The sequence below is a fragment of the Anas acuta genome, chromosome 11 (assembly GCF_963932015.1).
Source record: "Anas acuta chromosome 11, bAnaAcu1.1, whole genome shotgun sequence".
Classification (NCBI taxonomy): Eukaryota; Metazoa; Chordata; class Aves; order Anseriformes; family Anatidae; genus Anas; species Anas acuta.
In genome coordinates this window covers 11715617-11732034 of record NC_088989.1, presented here as the reverse complement: position 1 = coordinate 11732034, position 16418 = coordinate 11715617, and the positions used below count along the sequence as shown (strand labels likewise).

Below are 16418 nucleotides of genomic sequence, written 5' to 3'. Positions count from 1 at the left end.
ACAAGACTTCTATCCTCCCACTCTGCTGTGTAATTCTTCAGAACCATAACTTTGTGATCCACTCATTCCCTCACAAATCAATGTGTATTAAAATTAAAATATGTATGTATGAAGAATGGTCTACAGGAAGGAACTGCTCATTCCGTTATTTCAACTGATTTTCTTGGGATTGATCTAGCTGCTGCAGCATTTTAACTCTTTCCAGTTGTCTGTTGTTCATAGGCAAGGCCTCTTCCAGTCTTACAAGCACGGATCCTGCTTGTGCTGCAGGTGATAGCAGGATCACAAACTACAGCAGCAGCAGGATCAGTGCTCTTGAAGTCAATGCACCATGCACGGGAGTAAAAGCTGGAAGAGCAGGATGGCAATTACTGGTCTCAGACCATGCTAGGATACTGTTCCTAAATGCTTTGCAGTGGGTTAATACATTATTAATAGATGATATAAAGCATGTTTAGACTGTATGCATGACAGGCAGTTATGAACACAATAGAAGATGTCATACATGGCTCTAAGCCATGTTTCTAAACAACCTATTGACCTCTTTAGCAATTAATTAAAATGCATTAAAATATCTATTAATCATTTATTAACCCTTTATAAACTATAAATGAACCTTAGTCAGAGGCATGACCAGATTACTAACACAGTCAGACACCGGGTTGAATTTAGATCTGAAACAAGCAGGTGCTGCTCACCAGCGATTCCCTGACCTGCACTGGCCTTATTTACAGCACTGAGTTTCTAGCTAATGAGCACGGGGCAGGCGGGCAGCCCTCCTGAGGAAGGGAGCACACCAGCGAGGTGTCTCCAAGAGCAGCTTTCCAGGGAACAGGCAAAAAGTTAAGCAGCATTTTTCGGGGTGGACCTGGTGTGCTGGTTGGAGCAATGTGGCAGCATCTGTGGCAGACTGCTATGCTGAGCAAGACAGGGACCCAGGATCCGTTTCATGGGTGGGGATATTTATTCAAACGATAACAACTGTGGGCAGGAGAACTTCAATTATTCATCACTGCCTGGTAAATTCTAACCGAGGGAAACAAGCAGTGCTGCAGATAGGCAGCCCGGGGTTTGCCCCTCTGCTTTATTTAGCTGAGAACATGGGAAGGTGCTGGAGAAACAGCTTTCATTCCGATCCCTCATCCCCCAAACTTCACAAGTGTAGTATTTACTGTGCCAGACTCCTTAATACATCTAAATTTAATTTGATTCCAGTAATGTACCATAACCACTATAATAAAAAACAAGCATTACAACGATTCCCCATCTAAATCACATAATGGATGAGGCTGAGGGGAACAGCATTTATGGGAGATTAGTCAAAATAAATAACTATTAAGCTAGTCCGCTGTCAGGAGAGGGTGGCGTGGAGATACAAACTCATTAGCTCAGTTGGAATACAGTAATTACTACACGGCTCTGCACTGCCGCAAGCAGTGCTGCTGCTGTTCCAATGTATGGATTACAATTTATGCAAATGAGGAAGAAGCGTCCAGAAAATGCACCTGGGGTAAGTGTGCAATTTTTTTTTTTTCCTGTAGAAGCAGCTACATGGTTAGTGGACTGAATGTTACTGTATCACCTATCGTGGCTAACAGCTACAGACAAAATTTAGATTTGGGTGCTCCAAGTCCAGAGGCATTTCTTCCCTTCTCCCTTCCTCTGACTCTCCCACTGCCAGTAGTGCCCCTTGAGTAAAAATGAATTTCTATTTGATATCGATGATAAGTAAACAGATCTGGGTTGAATAGCTCAGATCTCATACATGATGCTAAATATTAGATTTTTTTTTCATATATATAGTAGGAAAGCAGCAAATTTATCTTCTCTGCTGTAAACTGTGTTGGAGAAAGATGGCACAACTGCCAGTTCAGAGAATGACAGTTCAACATCAAGTGCAATAGCTGATAAAAATCACACAATATTTTAAGTGATGTGCTGCTAGTAGGAGACCTATTAAGTATCTTATTCTTTGAATTGAGGCAGTTGCCCGATTACTTTGCACATCAGCTAATATCACATGGGTGTACAATAATGATGGCATTCTAATTATAATCAAGTTAAAAAAATCAAATCCGAATTTGAATTAATTCAAATCAGAGGCAGACAGTTGGACCAACACCTATAATCTAAAAACGCAGCCACAGATCAGGAGAACAGCCCCCCACTGACTGTTCCCACAGCGCCAGCCCCCAGGGACGTGCTGCAAGATTTGTTTGAAGCAACTAAGCAAAGTTAATGAATGTGTGCCTCCATGAGCTGGGAAGTCCCAGCAAAAAGGCATGCACACTTGTCTTTGTTATAAATACTTTTGGTTGCTTCATAGCATTATTTTCACTGGAAAATAAACAGGGAACCCAGTTGGCAGGCACTCATAATTGTATAGTGCTGCATACCTGAAGGGTTGCTCACCCCTCCTTGAGCAAGGCACTCTAATGAGCCTACTCCTGCCATGCCCAGGCTAACATTAATAGCTGTCAGCCTGCGCAGGTGTCAGGTTTAATACTAGGCAAAGGAAATAAGGTGTGTCAACAAGAATATTGTACACTTGATCCACAAAGGCTGCTTTAAAATCTGTAGCTACAGCACTAAATGCGGCAACATTAGAGCAGTTAGTGGAAAGCTGGTTGGCTTCTGCACATTGGGTCCTTCTGAATATTCATACTATGACTGGTGTTCTCTGTGCAGAACTACAAACTAATGGATAAAACCAAGGATTTGAAGTATTTCTAAATATCTTGCTGAATGCTGTAACATTGCTGGCAAAAGGCAGGCAACACTCATGGCAGTAGGCGATGTGAGCTGGAGCTGGGTGTCAGATGAGCAGATTAATGGCTCCTATTTGCAATAATAGTTTTAGCAGAAAATGAACTAATTTGGATAAACTATGGGCTAGCAGATGAAGTCTGGCAAGTCATTCTAAAGCAGGAAACTGGAATTCAAAGTAGAAATTATTTTTTGGGTACTTATGATCATAAGGCACATCATTTGTTGCCAAGTGATAAGAGGTCTCAGAGTGGCTTCTACCATCTAGCCACAGACACCAGGCTCCTGGCAGTTTTGCCTTCAGTAAGCCAAGTCTGGATTGCTCATATCCTGGTAGAAACACGGAGCATTAACAGATAAGAGGTTCTCAGGGTTCTGAATTGCCTTCTGGTCTGTCAGAGAAAATTTCAAGCACCAAGGACCTGAATGTCCCTCTGGAAGTCTGTGCTTCTCCATATGCTGCATGGAGTCTAGGGTCACTATGGTCTTAATGTAGGCCCCTCAGTTAAGTCTAAACTTCTGCTGAATTAATCCCCTCTCATAGCCAGTCCCTGAACAAGCTTCTAATCTGAGGAAGCCTCAGCAGGAAAAGTCTTACAAGCAGTGTACACCAATAGCTTAACTTGAAACAGCATTTCCTGCAGTACAGGGGAAGCTTTCTCTTGAAGTTTGGACACTTTGGAGTACACTCATCCTTTAGAGAGGCTTTATTCTGCATTGCTCAAATGATACTCCCAGCTGCCCAAACAGACTTCCTTCTGGAGACCAAGTAGCTGCAATTTCTCTTCTTCTGCTCCTGGGGATGCTGTTAAGTGCTACTCCACTTGTCCTTGTCCTTCTCCAAGCAGAGGTTTAGAGGCAGTACATATCAGATGGGCATCCTGTTATCAGGAAACTTCAAGGAGTGTAATAAAGGACACAGAAGTGATGGCAGTTGAAAGGGCAATGTCTTTTGATCCAAAATTAAGGCCCTTTGGGCATTTGACAGCTGTTTCTGAGCTTTGTGTACAGCATCTCTGGCCTCTGATTAACCACTTAGGTCTATGCTTACACAGAAAGGCACACAGAGCATGGTGCATAAACAAAATTAAGATGCAAAAATATCCTTATGTCACCAGCTTTCCTACTGCTGGATCAAGAATGTAAATGAATGCAAAGGCAAGTTGAGACTAGGAGTCAGGGACAAGTCTCCTGCATATAGGGAGTCCCTATATCTGGCTGCTTATATATATTGCTGCTCTGGAGAGCCTTAGCCAATGTCTTTGCCTTTTTTTTTTTTGAGAAGCACTTGTACTCGAGTGTTCACAACAGCCTTTTAGAGTTCAGCAGGCAGAAAACCCAGAGACTACAGCTGTGCCACCAGCTTGTTCCAAAAACTCCACTCAGTTGAAACTAAATTACAATGTTTTGTAAAATTGGAATATCCTCTCTTGGTTGCATCCCTCACAAAAACTGAAGTGGCATGCCAAGAAACCCAAAAGACTAAAGCCAAACAAGCACATTCTAAAATAACCCTATCTGCTACTAAAGCAGCAGCAGCACATGCTGTTCTGTGAATATCCTGAATCTGCTGAGCAGCTGTAATTGTGAAAGAGCAAAGTCAAGCCACTCTCTCCAAGATCCCACATGACAGTAATAACCCTCTGTCCCTTACTCCAGCCTTCACCCCAAAGAGCAGCACTCTTCCCAGTGTGCAGAGAAGACAGGGACAGGGAGAGAAACCAGTGACATAACTTCCAGGTTCTGCAAATGGACTCCAGTCATCTATTCCTTGATGGTGGTAGCTGGAAGTTATTATGAAGATATAAAAAAAAAAAAACAAAAAACAAAAAAACAAACAAACAAAAACCTTTCCCTCTAATAACTTTAAAGTCATTAATAAGTCTATCTTAAGACACAGCTTCCTCTCAACTCCTCAGACATTTGGATATATCAGATTTAAAATTGACTGCGAATCTTATTTTGGCTCCCCTGTTAATAGGCATTATGCTAACAGCACAATCACATACTATTTCTCTGGTATACAAAGTGCACACATGGAGGGCATCAAAATCCAGGTTGCACAGGTAACCGCAATACTGGCATTTTCTAACTTCCACTCCTTGTTTCCCCATCTAAACAACACTTAGCGTAGGAGAACTCTATACATAATTATCTAGATTGCAATAATACATTCAGGAGTCAGGACCCCATTGAGCTGGCATTATACAAGCATACAAAAGATGGCCAGCTTGAAACCCAAAGGGGAGCTTTCAACCTTTCCCTGTGCTGCCACTCCTAATGCAACTCAGTGACAGAATGCGGGGCTTTTTTTTACAGAGTTATTCAGAAGGTTTCATGCTAATCTGTTAGTCATCTTGAACGTAACTGCTTCACGTGCTGGTGCAGATGATCATCCTTTTGAGGTTTGTACCCACTAACTTTAGGCTTTCCTTACACTGCTGAGGACAAAAATGATGGCACATTTCCTATGGAAACACTGGAAATCATATGGAATCATAATCAAAATCATTCTGAGGTCACAATTTCCATCAGGTGTGGCACAAGAACACGCCTGTTAGAGCTGCCATACAAATGTTTTCACAAAGCAGCTTCTTCAGACAGCAGCAAGTGAAGGGAAGGTAAGTTGTGAACTAAAGGATGAAAACCATTCTGAAACAGAGCAGCTCTAAGTTTAGAGCTCATAATACAAGTAAAAGCCAATGCAGCCTTTATTAGTGTGGCATGAAGGACATGACCCAGTGATACCATATGGACGTTACTGGGCAACAGTGAGCCTGACACGACATTTAGTAGCAGTGAGTGGTGCATCTGTACTACTGCTTTCTCCTAGAAATGAGATTGGGGTAGCAGCTGCTCTATAGCAGGAGAACTGTGCATGTTTTGAGAGATTCTGCATTTATAATTAAAATTAATGAGTAGCAGTACTGGAGATAGTCAAGCACAGCTGGCGGAAGGAAGACTTAAAAGGAGAAAGGTGGCTAGGCTATGGGACTAGGATTATTTCACATCACCAGATCTGGAATTTGACCTCCCTAACCAGAGTACTCATTAAATACACAAGGTTTTTCAACACTGAAAATGAAATCACGTAAGTAAACAGAGCTAGCTACCACAACTACAGACGGATCAATAGTGCCTAAACCTTCAACAAATATGTTCAAGTTCTGTAATGCCCATAACATACATTAAGATCCTGATCTCAGTAGCTCTGTATGTATATCAAGGAGAATTCCGCACAGGTTTGGAACAGTTCAGTGCAGATCAGAAACGTCCTTAATTTTTCATGCTTTGAGGAAAAAAAACAAAGAACAAACAGAACACCATTCATATTGACATTAGGAGTCAGCAGTCCAAAGGGCTGGATCAGCTCTGTTGTTCCAGGGCATGCCAGTGCCACTTCACAGAGTTATTCAGTCAAGTCAGGCTGCATACAGTGAAACTGATTTCAAATACGCAAAGAATTTTAGACTCATTTGAGTACCTGCTCCATGAAATCCTCCACAGAGGTACAGCTTCCCTTCCACTGAGCCTGCACAGCTAGAGTTTGTTCGTAAGGAGAGGAGGGGAGAAGGCATAGGAGGTCCATCCCTCCAGAAGTCTCCATCAGGGTTATAAATCTCCACTGCATCAAGGCAGTTCCGTGTCTGCCCCCTGTCACGACCAAGGCATCCAATTCCTCCTGCAGAAAAAGAATACATAGGTCAAATATAGCAGTCCCAGGTTCTGCTGAGAAATACGTGGCTGGTTGCGTCATCTTTTGTTTACATGTCCTCATATCTGTCTTTTTTCCTTTCCCTTTTGCAGCTCCAGAAGTTCATTAGAAAGTAAACTCAAGGCAGAAGCCACCACACATCATCTACGGACATCCAAGCAAGATCCTTTCTGAGGGCTGGTAACAAAGGAAGGACAAGAAACATGTCTTCAAAAGGCAAAGGTATTTTGTTTTCTGTATATGTAGTAGAAACAGTCATAATTACTTGTTTTGTGTGCTGGGCAAATCACTATCATTAAATCATGGTGGATCGAAAATTATTTTGCAATTACTCTTAGTGTATTTGACACTCACTTGCTAACCAACAGTCATTTGGGTTTGTCTCAGTAAGAGAAAGTTCATACTCATTTCTGAATGGAAGCAAGCTTCAAAAACCAAAACATTCAATATGCAGAAGTACCAACGGGGTCATTTGTGACAAGCCTGAGTGTTGAAAAGTTAATTACAATGCCTGAAGTCAGTGTGCAGGATTGAAGGAGATCCCAGTTTTCTTTTGCTGGAACACACTGCAACAGGCTACAGGCACATACAAGATCTCAGTGCACAGTGCAAACACTGTACACTGAAAGCACAGAGTAAACACACGCTTTCCACATCTTTTCCAGTGATCAAATCCAGATTTTGAATTCACAGCCTTCAGTTTTCCACTATTAATATGCTGACGTACCCTCACAGGTTTTCCATCTGTGCCAATGGACACAATACCCCGTAATGAGCACTGATGGCATGCTAAAGCAGTTCTTTTGTGCATGTGGTGTGTGCGACCACTTTTAAATACAAAATGGCTGCAATATGCATGCAATTTCCACATGAAGGGCTAGCTTTCCAGATACTCTTATAGGATCATTTAATTGTGCGCATCCAAAATGGATGGCATGGCATGTAATTATGCCCTTGCATAATTGCAAAGGGGAATGACTGCAAGTACAACCTGTGCAAGGTTACTGAAGCTGCCTTTAAACGTATTGCCCTGCCAGTGCTAAGATTGTCTGTTGAAGAAAGGAGCCCCTCGTGCTCAAAGTTTTACCTGCATATGGTTTTCCATCTACCTCTTCATATGGACTGTGCTATATTTTCCAACATTTTGAACACTCTCCAAAGATATTTCCAAGAGAACACAAGTGGGGACCATAGTTCTCCAAATTTGTACCCGATATATTCCTGATCAGCATTTCAGAGTCAAGATAATTTATGCCTGCATCAGAGCAACAAAATGAGAACCAAATTCAGTGTCCTTTATACAAGTTTTCCTCCAGCTGAACTTGCAGTGCTTGATTCAATCCAACATTTGAATTTTTCAGGCACTAGTGCGTACATATTGTGCTTACTTCAACATCTACTGTCAGCAACTCTGATAGATGACAGCTTTATTTATCAGTGAAAAGCTAACAACTAATGTCTAAGTGAATCAAGCCTCAGAGGAGGAACCCAAGAGAGCAGGAGAGTGATTTGGCTAATCACATCCAAAAAGGGACTTCTATACATCATCATGCTGAGCCACTCTCATAGTTCAGTCTGAGCTATTCCTTAGGACTATCTGGAAACAAGAGAGCTTCGAACAAGTTTCAAAATTCAAACATTCACTTATCATATTGTTCCTAATGTCAGGAACATTGTCCTCATCTGTGCAGTATTCTTCACTGCTCTTTAAAGGCTTTTCAGAAATGTTCCATATTCCCCTAAATTTAATCAAGGGAAGTGGCAAGGGCTAATCAGACGAGGTTTTCATATAAGGCTATTATTTAGTTGATAGCTTACCAACATTTCTGACTCTATAGCATCCTTTGGTAGGATCACAGACTGCAGCATGCAAGAAACTGCTAACAGGATATGTACAGTCTATGGAGTACAGTGTAGCACAGATGCCCAAGAAAGTTTTCACTGGTACCCAATAATAGTAAAGGTCCCCACAGACTAATCTGATCTGTTCAAGAGGTAGTTTCATGATGCCAGAGACTGCAGCTGGTTTCCAAGCTAGTTTTAAAATTGCACAGGTGGTACTGGTACTACACTGAAGAACAGACACTCACCCACAGGAAAAGTCTTCATCTGAGGAATGAAAGAGCATCTTGTTCAGAGGGACAAATGATACCAGTTAGGCCATGCATTGGGCATATCAGACTCACAGAACTGAATAGCATTTTTGATTGCTTCAGCATTTCTTGGGGGGGTCAGTGCCCCACGTGCCTAGAACATTTCTAGAAACATAATTGCTGTTCGCTGATTTCTTAGTGCATTGTTATTGTCACTGCCAAATTCAGTAACTGTGGGGCATGGTAACTTTAGAAACAACAGAAATAATGAGGTACAGCACAGTCAGTGACTTTTGCAAGAAGTCACAACCACTATCAGTTAATGAAGACAATCAGCTGCCAACTCAGGGCATCAGCCTCCAAGCATTTTCCCTGAATAATTATTAGAGAGGTAATATTTAGTGGCCTATTAGAGCATCTCTTCAAAAGTTTGAGAGGTACCACATTTTTTAAGCACTTAAAAAACCTTCATTAGGCAATTTAGGTAACTTAAATTTGACCTCCTTTAATCCTCTTATAACCTGACACAGTCCTGAAGGTACAAGATATCTCCAATTTACATCCTTTGCCATTTCAGTTAGATCCAATTTCATGTTCAATTTATAGCAAGGACAAAGCTAAGTTCTCAGCAAGTAGAAAATGAGAAGGAAAATCAGAGATAAATAAAGTTTAATTTTCAAGCTTAAAAAAAAAAAAACAACAACAAGTCAAACTCAGAAGAATTACAACCTTCTCTTGAAGCAATGTTAATTCTGAAATATTGCTAACAAAGGGATATGAGGATATTAGATTCCACCAGCACTGCTTTGCCTTTCCCAGATGTGGTAGTTCAGCAATACTCTTGTGAGACAGCAGTCTTTCCTCTGCAGACACTGATGTCTCAGGTCTCTTCCCAAATAACTAAATGCACAAATCAGCAAGGAAATTCCTCAAAGTGAAATCAAACCACATCTGCAAACAAGCGGAGGCATCTCATGTTAACCAGGCTATCCATCACCTACAATGTGTATCCCATGAAAGACTTCAAATGGGCAGAAAAAAAAAATAAACTTGCTGTGTCAGGCAATTCATGCTGCTTTACGCTCAGTCACTCAACCCCAGATCATCCTGTCCTGCTGCCTTCTTCATTCAGATTTATGAAACCATTAGGAGTGCAAGTGGAGACATATGGAATTGCAGTACCAGGAAGACCAGGAAGGCTGAACTGAACAGATGAGTTTATGTTTGATTCCTATAGGGGCCTCTACATGAGGTGGAGGTACCCTTGAGGAGGGTAAGGGCAAGCAGCAATAGGGGCAGAGGGCTGTAGGTCACTTCGGGGAGGTTTGTGACAAGAGGCCTGGCAGCAGCTTGAGGTACTGGGGGCCATTTCTGTGTATTTGGAAGTCTGTACATGTGATTGTACCTTAAACCAGCCCATGCTGTGGTCACAGCCTCACAGGGGTTCCCACAGGTGTACCAAAGGGCAGCAAGTGCTACTGCCATGCCTACGGACTGGGGTGGATGCTAGAGAGGGTGGGTCAGTAACCCACACTCACCTCTCACCACAGAGCAGGTGAATTCAACACCACCTGGCTTAGTTCCCTGCATAAAGCCCAATTACATGTCCTTTGTGCAGGGAGAGATGGATTTCTCACCGGGAGATCTGAACATTTCTGTCATTTTCACATTCATCACACAAGAGGATTTAATCCCAGAACTCAGCCCTACCCCTCCCACCCCTTACAAATACACCCTTTCAACATGTTAGGCTTTTTACATTATTCACTTTCCCTAGGAGATATTTCAGATGCCACTGAAGGACTAAAAAAAGCCAGTGAAGCCACCTTTGTGTTCCCAAACCCATTAATGCTTGAGAGCTTTCCATATCACGCTTGGATGATTCTGCAATCAAACATACTTTCAAGGGCACTCTGTAAGCAGTGGTTATAATGGACTTTAAATTTAACATGAAGTACCATTAGTAAAATAAATATACAAATAAGATACATAACCTTTATTAAGAAATCATGACAGAAAAGACAAGCCTTTGATGAAGAAAGCAAAACAGGGGTAGGTGATGTGATTAGAACATCCCTAGAATTTCAATGAGGTGCAGTTTTGTGCCTTACTGTACCCACACACTGCTCGTAGCTGGCTGAAGGCAAAGCATTTTGCCTTGCTTAAGGTCAGCTGCCTCCCTCTTGTCCCATTCTCATCTGAGAAGGCTGCGTGCAATTTGAATCACATCAGTTCTAATAACAGAACACCCTCCCAGTGCACGAGGGGGAACGGCTGTGAGATAGAGAGTCACTAGCAATAATTAGTTCTGAAGATGCAAAGGAAATAAATACCTTATATACATCTATGTATATCTATAAGAGCAAGACTGACACATGGTTAAGTTCCCAGTGATTTCACCCATGACACTAGAATTGGCACATGTAAAAACAGGCACTCACGCTAAGCTCCTATACAGCTGAATTTGCCTGACTCCAACCTGGACAAGTTTTCTTTCCCAGGATAGCTGCCCAGATCCAAACCTAGATCATTCAGTGCACATACAGGACAGCTTACTTAAGTGACACCTGTAAGGTGGATGGTGGTTTAGGTAGGTCTGAAAAGAGCTGGGGACCTCTGAATGTCAGAGTTTACACGATTTAATTTGGCTCCCCTACTTAGAGTGGGGTTTAAATTAGACAAGACCTACAATTCCTCAGCCACATCAACTCCTCAGAGCAACAAGAGCAGGGCTGTTCCCAAGGGGAAGGTGTCCCAGGCAATAAGCTCACCGGCAGGGAACAGCTCTATGACCCCAGAAGCAGGCAGTTGCAGAGTATCCCACCAACAGCCCAGCAGTCATCAAGCAAGGAGAAGATGATGAGAAGGGGCTGAGACACCCGCTCTGGGCTTAAATGCTGCTCGTGGACCTATGGGCAGAGAGGGTGAGGTAGAAGCCCCAGGTGAGGCTGGTCAAGCTGATGAAGACCTCAGGGTACTGCCACTGGAGTTCTTTGCTGTATAATTAAGTCCTCAGATGACAATATTGAGTAATATTCATTCTTACTACCATCTCCGTGAATTTTTATCAAAGGAAAGTGGGAAATGGGTGAAAAAAGCAGTAATTCTCCAACAAGCAAGTCAAATCTAAGCTCATGCTCTCCTTTGCCTCATGTAAAATAATTCACTATTAAATTGATCTCTGAAAAGCACAATGGATTTAATAGCGCTAATCTCTTATGTAACATTTCCCTTCATTACTCTTTAACAGCACTCAAGCTGAGAGTCTTAGCACTTATGCTGCTCTCTCACTCTGCAGAGCAGGGCTGCATAGCTGGTTTCGTGGAGAAATAAGGGAGCAATAAAGCTAGCCCTGGCAGGCACTTCCAAAGATGAGAAGCACTGTCATTTTTTACTAACGCAGAGCAAAGCAGATGATGTAATGCAGTTTGTAGAAGACACAAGGAAATAAGATGGATTAGAAGCAGGGCTGAAAAAAAAAAAAAGACAGACAATTGTCTTCCTAAACATGGTCAAAACATGGTCAACACTTCGGTTTCAGGTCCTTTAAAGCCTTTTTCTCATTTTCTTGATAATTCTTAAGTGAGTACGGAGCATTTCTCCTCTCATATATCAGACCAGTTTTTGCTTTTTTCATTCCTCCCTACATACAGGCACTTCAGAGACTGTGGCACAGGTACAACAGAGCAGAATCAGGCCCATAATCTGCTGCTTGTCAGAAGTCCAAAGCATATTTATAAATAGACATGTTTATTTTAGAAGAAGGTGTTATTCAAGTGCATGGTTAATACTCAAGCATGAAAGCTAAAACGTCTCCTTCCAGTCACTCCTACACAAGCTTTCCTTTCCAGGGAGACCCCAAAGTACATATTCAAATCAGTATTTTGTGATTAAGACCTACAGTGTTTAATTGAACCTCATTTAATTGCTTAAAACATTTAAAAGAAGCTCTCAGCAAGAACTCAAAGAAAAAAAAAGTTTTAAGGAGATGGGGTGCTAGGCTAAAGAAGATAAACAAAAATTCTTTGATTCTTAAATCTTCACTAATAGGATTTCTCATTTAAATCCTTCTATATTTCTTATTTATAAAGCAGGAATTACATAACATAAAAGCAACACGTCGTTAAAGCTGTCATGGTGATACAATATTTTCTTACCAGTGACCTGTATTTTAGAGACAGTCGTTCTACTGAGTACATTTTATTATACGATAGTGAACATGGAATTCAAATGGATTAATTTATATAAATCTTCCTAATTTATCCATTGGCTGCAATGAGTTTTCAGAGTCTTAGCAGCAAAGGATATTTTTTTAAGCAAGAGATTAAAATGCATGACCTTAAATAGAGCCCTCCCATTTGGTTTTCTTCCAAAAGTATCTCAATTGCCTCTGTCATTAAGAACACAATACTGCTCTTTCTTGGGCTTCCCAATGAATATAGTTATGTTCCTGGGAAAATATGGAGAGAAAGAGCTAAGACCAGTCAAATGGGATGAATAGGAGAAAGGATTTTGAGCCTTAGGAGATGCTGTTCATTTGCTTTTAAGGTTTATGTACATGATATAAATAGCATAAGATTCTCTAGGAACATTACACAACAAACAGACAATTATCTTGCAGGGTTGCTGATTAAGACACGTGATACAGATTCCTGAACAATGCTATTACTCAGACAAAAAACTCTAATCTATTTCTCATTTTCCTTCCATCAGTGTGACTCTAGAATAATTCTATTTAAGTCATTAGGGTTTTACACGCTGGAGCTGGCAATTAGGCTGGGAAGGGTTTTTGGACAGTGACTGTGTACTCTATGTTCTGAGCCAACAGGACTTTCCAAAAATTAACACTTCAAAGGCTAAGCATCACATTCTGATCTGGGTTGGGAAAAAACGTGTCTGACACAACACAATTGAAATCAGCAGACTACTTACTACAGATTTACACCTACATGGATGAGAGCTAGCATTACGCTCGTATACCAAGGAGGCTGTCACTGTATGTCATTCACAGCTAGTGTTTCATCTATGATTTTTGCTTCATATTTATTATAGAACTTGGATTCATACCTCAGAGACATTAGAGAGGATTAACACTTTGCGCAGTGATTTTTCATTTATGTTCTGAAGTCCCACCTAATCCTGAATGTGCTGAGACCTGTACAAACTGTACAGGAAGACAGAGATCCTGCCTGAAAGAGCTGACAAACTTACTTAGTTTAAAAATATGTGCCAAGAGTTGCTTGAAATAAGTCATATCTACATGCAGCACTACTTTATGTACCCAGCTAAAGCTATATTACTTTTTTTTTTTTTTTTTTTTTTGAAATGTAAAGCTTTGGAAGCAAGGCTTGGTCCTTGCAAGATATTATCTTGCATTTCCCTGTTTCCACCTTGCCTTCCTTCCCCTCCTTCCTCTGCCCTCAGCAGATCTTCTTAGATGGGAGCAGACTGCAGGAAACCCTTGGAGATGGTGCTCTACTTAAGGGACAAGTTTTATATCAAAAGTGAGTGATGCTTGTGGGAATCCAAGCATTGCTATGGAGCACACTTCTGAGTTGTCCCTTCACTGAATGTCCCATGCCTGAACTGCAGAATGAGGGATATGGACAGGGATTGTTTGGGGACAACAGACTGGGGGGAGGAGACTACTGAACTCTTCCACACAACTCTTAAAACTTTTGGTCAAACTACTGTTTTGAAAGCAAAAAAATGAGAAGTGTAATTTAAAAAATGACAAAGTGAAAGATACAGGCTTTCCAAAAAATGCACTGCGTTGTGTTGGATGGAAGAGCATGATTTACTGAATTTCATCAGAATCCACAAATAATGTTGGTTTTGTCCAGGACATCCATATTCTATTTTTCCCTGTGCCTTTCCTTCATGGCACTGAGCATGTTACTTAGCTTCCTACTGTACACCTGTGAAATGATGCTAACAAGGTTTCTCTACCCATCTTTTAAAGCTCATTATTATTTATAGCACACACCAGTAGTCCAAAGAAAAGCAGTTTAAAAAGCAAAGTATCTTTGTTATATTAATCCAGAGCACTAAACATTCACCTAATTTAATCTACATGAATTAAGGAAGGAAGAAATTATGCGGGGAAAAAATAGATCCTGAAAATAACTATCCATTCAGTCCAACATACGTTGTCCTACAGTACCTAGCAAAGGGTGAGATATTTCACTTCACAGAAGCAAATTGCTGGAAAAAAGACAAAGTCATGGTGCTATCTGTTAAAAATCTGTTTCCTCTTACCCAGGACATAAATCTCACTGTTGACCACGGCAGCGCTGAAGCGGTATTTGGAGTACTTCATTGGTGCGCGCTCTGTCCATTTGTCTTGGCCTGGGTCGTACTGAAACGTTCTGTTACTTAATCGATCCGGCTCATCGTCAGGCAGATCCATCTGTATGAAATATGACAGCCATATAATAATACAACATTTGGAGCCCTCCGCACATGCCTGCATGCAATTAATCACAGCAGACAGCGGAGCAGATAAATAACATAAACACATCAATTATAGCTGCGAAGTGATGCACACACACCACGGCTTAACAGCATCCATGACTTGTGGCTGGGAGTGCGTTGTAGAAGGCAAATGAATAAGAGAGCATTTATATTCTGTAGCAGTAAAGATGGGGATTTGTGTAATAACAGTACATTCATGGGCCCAGTTCTGGCAGAATGAACCTCTTTTGCAAGGCTGCTGTGAAGTCCTAATGATGGTAAAAAGGAAAACCTTGCTATAAAATATTTTTTCTCCCTGCTAACGGTTGAATTTTTGCTTCCACTGTTATTCAGACTATACTGTGAGTCCCAGTGAGGTACTTAGCTGACTGTGCTCAGGCCTATTTATATACAAAACTTAGCCTCAAGTCATATGTACATTTATTTAGTCAGCCTAGCCAGAGTAAAGTTGTTCGACTGCAGTAACTTCTCCTTCAATACTTTTAATGACAAGCTCCTAACACCCTGCTATACTTTTGCTGCCACAATATTCTTTTTATACTCACTCCTACTCATCTTGTTCTTCCTAATCTTCTTCTCCCTTCTCTCCCCCTCTGGTATAACACAGGAAGCTCAGATTATGTTTTATGGGTACAGCACTTTGGATGTAAGCTGTAGGCTGTGTGGAGAGGATTCTGAAATATTTCAGGATGAAAGGTTTCACTTGGAGAGAAGGAGAAGGAAAGAGCTACTCTCCATACTCATAAAGTTGGCATAGGTGTTCTTGCTTTGCTTGCTATTTTACTTTCCAAAAAGACCTTTACAGCACTGATATAATGGACTAAATATTAGAAAACAAATTAAATTTAGACAGATAAATAACCCCTCGGTTACTGCATTCAAGTGCCTGGGAGAATGCGTTTTTCTCCATGATAGGTGTGAAATACTGATTTATTCACTGAGAGGGGGGTAACTGCATATTTTCAATACAGAATAAGCATGCACTTAAGAGCAGACACCATCTGACATGCTTTAAATTCACATCCTACTTCATTTTCTTTGTGGTGGTGTGCACATGAACCACCTCAGAGCACACGCTGTGCTCTTCATGCACAGAAAACATAACATCCAGTGCCCCTACTCTCTGTCCCACGGGACTGAATCCTTCCTCTCAGACTTCCACCAGTGCTTGCTTCCAATTTAAGAGCCTCCAGCTACCCCAGCTTGATCCCCTTGCATTTGAGTGAGTACAGACCCATGCTGAAATGGAGCGATGCTGCAGCGAGTCAAGCTCTTTCTTGCCTTCCCAAGCTGTCCCTTCATGTCCTGGCTTGACTTTGTCTTGCATTGTTCCCCTTGCAAAGTCTGAGTGGGAAGGGAACATGTATTTA

The 16418-nt window shown here is 41.3% G+C and overlaps 2 protein-coding genes across 2 annotated transcripts in view; one reads left to right on the top strand and one right to left on the bottom strand.

Annotated features, from left to right (window-relative positions):
• KBTBD12 (kelch repeat and BTB domain containing 12) overlaps positions 1–16418 on the bottom strand; it is a 41364-nt gene that overhangs the window by 12303 nt on the left and 12643 nt on the right. The window contains exons 6-7 of the mRNA XM_068694521.1: positions 14833–14983; positions 6251–6448 (exon numbers count right to left, since the gene is read on the bottom strand). Coding sequence (XP_068550622.1) covers positions 6251–6448; positions 14833–14983 — 349 coding nt within the window. The remainder of the gene's footprint in view (positions 1–6250; positions 6449–14832; positions 14984–16418) is intronic.
• Positions 6568–16418, top strand: part of MGLL (monoglyceride lipase) — a 99974-nt gene continuing 90123 nt past the window's right edge. The window contains exon 1 of the mRNA XM_068694523.1: positions 6568–6703. Within this exon, the coding sequence (XP_068550624.1) occupies positions 6685–6703 (19 nt within the window). The 5' untranslated portion in view covers positions 6568–6684. The remainder of the gene's footprint in view (positions 6704–16418) is intronic.